The 7,995-nt window shown below is 40.2% G+C and overlaps 1 protein-coding gene across 2 annotated transcripts in view; it reads left to right on the forward strand.

Moving 5' to 3' along the window:
- Positions 1–7,995, forward strand: part of hspbap1 (hspb associated protein 1) — an 82,689-nt gene that overhangs the window by 58,188 nt on the left and 16,506 nt on the right. For both annotated transcript variants that reach the window (XM_043694265.1, XM_043694264.1), the window contains exon 6: positions 4,321–4,404. In XM_043694265.1, the coding sequence (XP_043550200.1) occupies positions 4,321–4,404 (84 nt within the window). The remainder of the gene's footprint in view (positions 1–4,320; positions 4,405–7,995) is intronic.

Below are 7,995 nucleotides of genomic sequence, written 5' to 3' on the forward strand. Positions count from 1 at the left end.
TATATATCTATCACAAACAACAGGGGTCCAGCACTGATCCCTGCGGAACACCACTGGTCACAGATCTCCAGCCAGGAAAGCACTCTACCACCATTACTCTCTGTCTTCTATGACTAAGCCAGTTCTGTATCCATCTTACCAGCTCACCAGGGATCCCATGTGACTTCACTTTCTGTATCAGCCTGCCATGTGGGACCTTGTCAAAGATCTTGATAAAGTCTATGTAGATAACATCCAACGCTCTGCCCTCATCAGTCATCTTCCTCACTTCCTCAAAAAACTCAATCTAGATTGCAAGACACAATCTCCCCCTCACAAAACCATGCTGCCTATCACTAATAAGTCCATTTGCTTCTGAATGATATAGATCTTGTCCCTGAGAATCTTTTCCAATAATTTCCCGACCACAAACATGAAGTCACAGATCTGTAATTTCCAGGATTATCCCTGTTACCCTTCTTCAATGATGGGACAACATTGGCTTTTCTCCAGTCCTCTGGGACCCCACCTGTGGCCATAGAGGATGGAAAAGATGTCTGACACTGCTCCAGCAATTTGTTTTCTTCCCTCCCTCAATATTTTGGGATAGATCCCATCAGGACCCTGCGGCATTTCAACCTTAATACTTTTTTAAAAATCTCACAACGCCAGGTTACAGTCCAACAAGTTTAATTGGAAGCACTGCTCCTTCAGGTTACGACCATCTGATGAAGGACCAGCACTCCAAAAACTAGTGCTTCCAATTAAACTTGTTGGACTATAACTTAGTGTTATATGATTTTTAACTTTGTACATGCTAGTCCAACACTGGCATCTCCAAATCATTAATACTTTTTAAGAGACATAACACCTTTTTTTAACAGCAATTTGGCTTAGAATTGGACACTCCCTTCTCTGAGATCATCCACCACCAATTCCTTTTCTATGGTGAATATTGACACAAACATATTCATTTAGGACCTCACCAACCTCTTCTGGCTCCACAAAAAAGATTGCCTCATTTGTCCTTGAGTGTGCCAACCATTTCCCTGGCCACCCTCTTGCTTTTTATATATGTATAAAAAGCCTTGGGTTTTCCTTAATCCTGTTTGCTAATGTTTTTGTCACCCTTTTTAGCAGTTCTAATTCCTTTTTTAAGTTCTTTCCTATTTATATACTTCAAGGACTCCATCAGTTCCCATCCTCCTAGACCTTATGTATGCTTCCTTTTTCTTTTTGACTGAGGTCATAACATCCCTGGTCATCCAAGGTTCATGTAACTTGCCATCCCTATCCTTTCTTCTCACAAGAATGTGCTGCTCCTGAATTCTGATCAACTGCCATTTGAAATACTCCCACATGTTTTTATGAGTGCAATCAGCAGAGGTTTTTGTCCTGATTTCCATTGACTTGGGCTTTTCTAACATTCCTTGATGCCACACTCAGTCAAATGTGGATTTGAAGTCAAGGTCATTCATTCTCACTTCACCTTCAGAAATCAGCTCTTTAGCTCATGTTTCAACCAAGATTAAAAGGAAGTCAGCAGCTGAGCAGCCCTGGTGCAACCTAAACTGAGTTACTGAGCAAGTTATTGTGAAGCAAGTGTTGTTTGATAGTAACAGTGGATGATAATATGTGCCATTGCTTTTACAGATAATTGAGAGTACACTGATGAGCAGCAATTAGCTGGGTTGGATCTGTCCTGCTTTTTGCATGCAAGACATACTTGGGCAGTTTTCACGTTGTTAGTGTTGTAACTGCACTAAAGCAGTCCAGGGGTGTGGCATGTTCTGGAGCAGAAGTCTTCAGTACTATTGCCAGAATATTATTAGGGCCCATGGCCTTTGCAATAACCAGTGCCTCCAGCAGGTTTTTGATATAATGTGGAGTCAATTGAATTGGCTAAAAGCTGGTACCTGTGATGTTGGGGACATCTGGAGACAGCTGAGATGAATCATCCACTTGGCACTTTGGCTCAGGATTGGTGAAAGTATGTTTTGCAGTGAACTGCTGGGTACCTCCTTTATTGATGATCGGGGATGTTTTGGAGCTGCCTCCTCCAGTGAGTTGTTTAATTGTCCATCACCATTCATGAATACATGGGGCAAGATTGCGGAGCTTAGATATGGTCATTAGATTATGGAATTACTTAGCACCATTCATCACTTGTTGTTTATGCTGTTTAGCATCAACGTAATCCTGTTTTGTACCTTTACCAGATTGACTCCTTATTTTTAGGTATATCTCAGCAGCTGCTGCTGATGTGCCCTCCTGCACTTTTCATTGAACCAGTGTTGCTCTCCTGCTTGGTAGTAATAGAGTAGAGATGATAGGCCTTGAAGTTACAGATTCAGTTGCAGTGCAGTTTTGCTACTGATGGTCCTCAAAGCATGTTTACCCAGTTTTAAGTTGTTAGTGTTATGGACTAGGCCAGACCACTCAAAATATTCTTAAGCAGGCAACTTCAGACCATAACTTTACAATTTGTTTCGGCAAGTGTACAGTGAAAATTACCCGGAGTAAGATAGCGAGGTTGATTACTAGATTTTAAAACAGACGAAACTTTGTTCACAAAATTACACAATGGAACACAAGGAACAGAATAAAGAACCCATACAGAACTCAACCTATCCAGCTAGATGTAAATATGCTGTTCTGAATATGCTCAACAATCCCAATAAGCAAACTCCCTTTTAAAAACCAGAATAAATGGAACACATGCTTACAGGTTGAAGTTAAAGGGCAGAAAGAGAGAGAATTTCCACGCAGCTCCCTGTTGAACTTCCAACCAGCTAAGACTGAACTAAAACTGCTCAGCTCAGCTAGAGAGCTGAACCACTCCCTCTCTTTATACAGGTCACTTCTAAAGCGTGACCACTTTGGCCTGAAGTCTCATCTGTTTACAGAGAAACAAAAGGCCTCTCAAAATTCTTTTCATCTCTACAAAACCAGACTGATCAGAGTCTGGCCTGGTTTATTACCTCTTCCTCTGAAAAAAAATCAAGGACAGAGTCTCCTTGAGCCAAGTAACAGCTTTTAGAAAAAAAGGGACTGGCTTTGTGACACTAGATCTTTCAAAGCCTCTTCCATTTAGTACAGTGGTAGTGCCACAGGACATAATGGCTTGTCCTCAATGTGAAGACAAGGTTTAGTTTCCAAAATGACTGTTTGGTGGTCCTTCTTGCTAATACTGTCACAGACAGATGCATTTGTGTGATTAATTTTTTTTTTAAACTGACCTGTTCCACACAGGTCATTTTCCCAATATGTTGTGAACATATTGTATGCTAGAAAAATGGACATGGAAGAATAATGGGTTGGGGTTGATTCCTGAGTTGTTCTAGAGGCTATAAGGACTCTGGGGATGGTTGAGGGCAAGGAGGTATTATTGGACGGGGGGATTGAAGAGTGAGGTGTAGGGGACCTAAATGCCTTGAATAACACTGGGATATAGGTCTAAGTTAGCCAAGGTGGGCCTTCAAATGAGTTTATCGCAGCACTTGGCTACTCCTGTGTCTGCCTATGTTCTGCTTTTGGTTGGCCCAAATCTATCTCACATCGAATCCCCCAGAGTGAAGGTTATGATGTTCAGATGCCTTTCTGCTGAGACAGGTCAAGCAAGTTGAGATATTTCTTGACTCAAACTATCTTGCTAATACTGTCACAGTATTTGCTCTACTATCTTGATAGAGCAAATCCAGCCCTTTTGTTTGTTGCGCACATTAGCCCGGACAGAAAATCAAACTCGCTTGCTGTTTATAAAAGAGCCTGTGACGTTATTTCATTCATCAGAGAGGGAAGAGGGAACCTTGGCTTCACATCTCATCCAAAAGATGGCACCACTAACAACATTGCAATCATTCAGTGCTGTATTGACAAGTCAGCCCTAATTAATCTTTGGATTGGAGCTCAAATCCATAACCTCTGACGCAAAGTTGGCAGTGTGGTACCAAGTCATAGCTGGTGCTCAGGTTGCATTGTTAGTAAACCAAATATTAAAACTCAGGCCATGAATCGAACTCTGGCTCTTTGCCCATCTTTCTTTCTCCTTGATTTTGGAGTCAGCAGAAGGTGACAGTTTTCTTGCTGTGATCAGCACTGCATTTCCGTGTGTGCATTTTGCAAAGATTGCCGTGCATGTGGTTGATCCCTGTATGGATCTATAAATTAAAAATAAGCAAACTTTAAACCATGTTTTGTCTTGGTATTCATTTAGAATCGAATTAACCTACAAGGTTTTGTAAGCGATGAAATAATCGTGAGGTAATGTAGGTGATGTATCTTGTCATAGAGTTTACTGCTGCAGATATATTAATGTATATCATTGTTTTCTCCCTCAAGGTTCTATTTGTTCCCAGACATTGGTGGCACTATGTAGAATCGTTGGATCCTGTCACTGTCAGCATTAACTCCTGGATTGAACTGGTAATATATATATAAAAAACTTTACATCTTCCTTTATCCTGTGGGGAAAATAAGAACATTTATGTAATTTCCTTCATGAGTGCCAGAGGTCATTAAAGGAAAGGAAATTATGTACCTTTGAATGTAATCATTTGTAAGAAACGCGGCAACCAGTTTATGCACAGCAAGCTTCCCCGAACAGCATGTGATAATAACAAGGTAACCTGTTGTTTGTAATGAAAGGTACTACATAAATGCAAACCTTTGCTTATCTTAGGGAGGTGAAGGGAGAAACAGTTTGTTGAGAATATGAAGTACAAAGCTGCTGATAGATTTCCATTTCTGCACTTGGTGCTGACTGTTCAACAAAAAAACTGTGAACTTTTAACTCTTTCTATTAGAATTAGAATAAGTGATTTAATTTGAGAAATGTTCCAAAATGCCAGTATGTTTGCATTCAATAGATTAATTAGCCCTATTAGATGGATGTATTATCAAGAAAAAGATAACCTTTAAGTCCATTGTCATGCAGATGTAAGCTGCATGTGTCCTTCGAGTCACATCATGGTGCATGGTAAAACAGAACAAAGTGTCTGACTTCATGAGAGACTGGGCTTTAATAAGAAAAAAAATCTACAGAGGAAAGAAAAATACAAGTTAAGTATCATGCATAGCTAGGGAGAATGAAAGGTGCTTTCAGAGCAGCTCACAACTTAATGCGGAATGTAGCAGTTGAGAATTCTGGTACCTTTAGTCCGTTCCTTTTATGAAACAATGCAGTATATTATATGAACTGTTTTGAGTTAGGTCCTGCAGGGATCTGTATGAGAACTGTTACTCCTCACTACCTATTGACTTGATGACTTTGTCAGCAGTTTTAAAATGTTGACACAAATGCCTGTTAATAGTGAAATCTGGGATGAGGAAACAAGACTACATTCAGAAGGGAAGAATGGGCCAGTATCTGTCAGATGACATAAAAAGTTGACACGTGTCATGTAATGCAGGCTGATTGCCAGAAATGTATATAGCAGGTCACTGTTCAGAAGTCAGAATTGAGACTTGGGTGTTATTGTGCATTTGTCTCTAAGATGCTGCAGTGCAGTCAAAGTGTACTCCGATGTTGTTAAGAGGTGCAATACCATACAAAGATGAGCACTGCAATGCCCCTGTGCAAATCTTTCTTACACCTCATCAAGAGTACAGTTTTATCCCTTGTATGCAAAGGCTCATCCCACCTTGCGCCCTCAGTAAAATTAAGCTCATTCAAAACTCTGCTGCTGGTATTCCAACTCACATCCACACCATTGTGACAGTACAGTGCATACAAAAACAAGCAAGAGTAGGTCACTTAGCCCTTTGAGCCAGCTCCACCTTTTCAATAAGATCACAGCTAAACTGATTTTAATCTCAACTCTGCATTCCTGCATTTCCTTGATAATTTTTCATCTTCTTGGTAATCAAGAATCTATCTACCACTTCCTTAAAAGTATTTCCTGATTCTGCGATCACTGCCTTTTGAGGAAGGGAATTCAAAACATTGCAACCCTCAGATTTTTTTCATTATCTCTGCCTTGAATGTCTGCTTGTTATTTTTAAACTATAATCCATAGTTCTAGATTCTCCCACAAGAGGAAACATGCTTCCAACATTCACTCGGTCAAGTCCCCTCAGGGTCTTATATCGAATTAATTCACCTTTTGACTTTTATAAACCCCAGAAGATATAGGCCTAGTCTGTATAACCTTTCCTTGTGAAAAAAACCACTCTTTCCCGGTGTTAGTTCAGCTAACCTTCTCTGCACTGCTTCCAATGCGTTGACATTCTTTCCTAAGTATAATCACCAATCCTTTTTGCGGTACTCCAGATGTAGTGTTTCTCATACTTTGTATAACTGAAACGTAAACTCCCTCCTTTTTGCATTCAATTCCCATTACAATAAAACATGGCATTCTATTAGATTTCTTTCTTGATATGCCTGCATACTAATCTTCTGCAATTCTTGCTCTAGGACACAAATTCTCACTGCTGAGATACAATGCTGCTTTTCTATTCTTGCTGCCAAAACAGACAATTTCACACTTTTCCACATTATACTGCATTTGCCAGATCTTTGTCCACTCAATTAACCAATCCATGTAGGCTCTATATGTCCTCTTCCCAATTCATTTTCCTACATACCTTTGTGTCATCAGCAAATCAATCCCTTTGTTGCAAATCGTTTATGTAAAGTGTAAAGAGTTGAGGTCCCAGAGCCAATCGCTATGGCACACTATTCATGACACCCTGTCAGCCTGCAAAAGACCCATTTATTCCCTTTCTCTGCTTCCTGTTACCCAGCCAATCTCGATTCATACCAATATGGTACTGCCACCTCCGTGCTTTGATTTTCAGATACCCTTTGATGTGGCACCTTATCAAACTCCTGGAATTTAAATGCACCATATCCACTGGTTCCACCTATATCAACAACACAAGTTACTTCAAAGAATTCCAGTAAATGAGTTAAACATGATATGCAATTTACAAAACTATTTTGGCTCTGCCTGATTACCTTAAACATTTCCTGAAGAAGGGCTTATGCCCGAAACGTCGATTCTCCTGTTCCCTGGATGCTGCCTGACCTGCTGCGCTTTTCCAGCAACACATTTCCAGCTCTGATCTCCAGCATCTGCAGACCTCACTTTCTCCTACCTTAAACATAATCAAGTTAAAACACATTTAATGATAGCGTCTAATTATCTCCCCTACAGTAGATATATGAGAGAGTTTACACCATGTTTACACAATAAGAAAACATTTTACACAATAGGCCTGTAGTTCCCTGCTTTCTGTCTCCTTTTTTTGAATACCTTCCCCCAAGTCAAGTGAGTTTTGGAAAATTAAAACAAATGCATCAATTATCTCACTAACTACTTTTAAGACTCTAGGATGAAATCAAGCAGGACCTGGGGTCTTAAAAACTCGAGTTCCAACAGTTTACTCAGTATTACTTCCCTGGTAAATGTAATTTGCTTCAGTTCCTTCCTGACTCTTCTCACTGACTTGTGTGGTTCCAGGCCCAGCGATTCCTTAATTTTAAATTCTCATCCATGTTTTCTAGTGTCTCGACAGCCTCATCCCTAGAATTTCCTTCTGCCCTAGAATCTCTGGGATATATTAACTCCTATTCTGACCCTTTGAACATTGCCAATTTATATCCTTTTTCATTTGCAGCTGTGTCTTCCACTGATGAGGCTTTCCTAAATATTTGCCTTCTCTCTCCTCCTCCTCCTCCAAGATATTCCTTAAAATGTAACTGTTCTCATAGCTGTCTGATAAACTGGTTTCCAGGTGGATGTCCTACTTGAATTAGGTAAGTAAGGAAGAATCAGGGCACTTCAGTAGAAGATATTAAGCACAGGAGGTCCATCACCAACAGTTGCTTAGTAGTGTCACAGTTGAACAAACTGGCCAAGTTCTAAACTTTACTTGTGAGGGAACCAATGAGACGGCCATGGGAGGTGATGGCCTAGCGGTATTATTGCTGGACTGTTAATCCAGATCATGTTCTGGTGACCTCTGTTCGAATCCTGCCACGGCAGATGATAGAATTTGAATTCAATAAAAAAA

Source organism: Chiloscyllium plagiosum, chromosome 7, assembly GCF_004010195.1.
Source record: "Chiloscyllium plagiosum isolate BGI_BamShark_2017 chromosome 7, ASM401019v2, whole genome shotgun sequence".
Lineage (NCBI taxonomy): Eukaryota > Metazoa > Chordata > Chondrichthyes > Orectolobiformes > Hemiscylliidae > Chiloscyllium > Chiloscyllium plagiosum.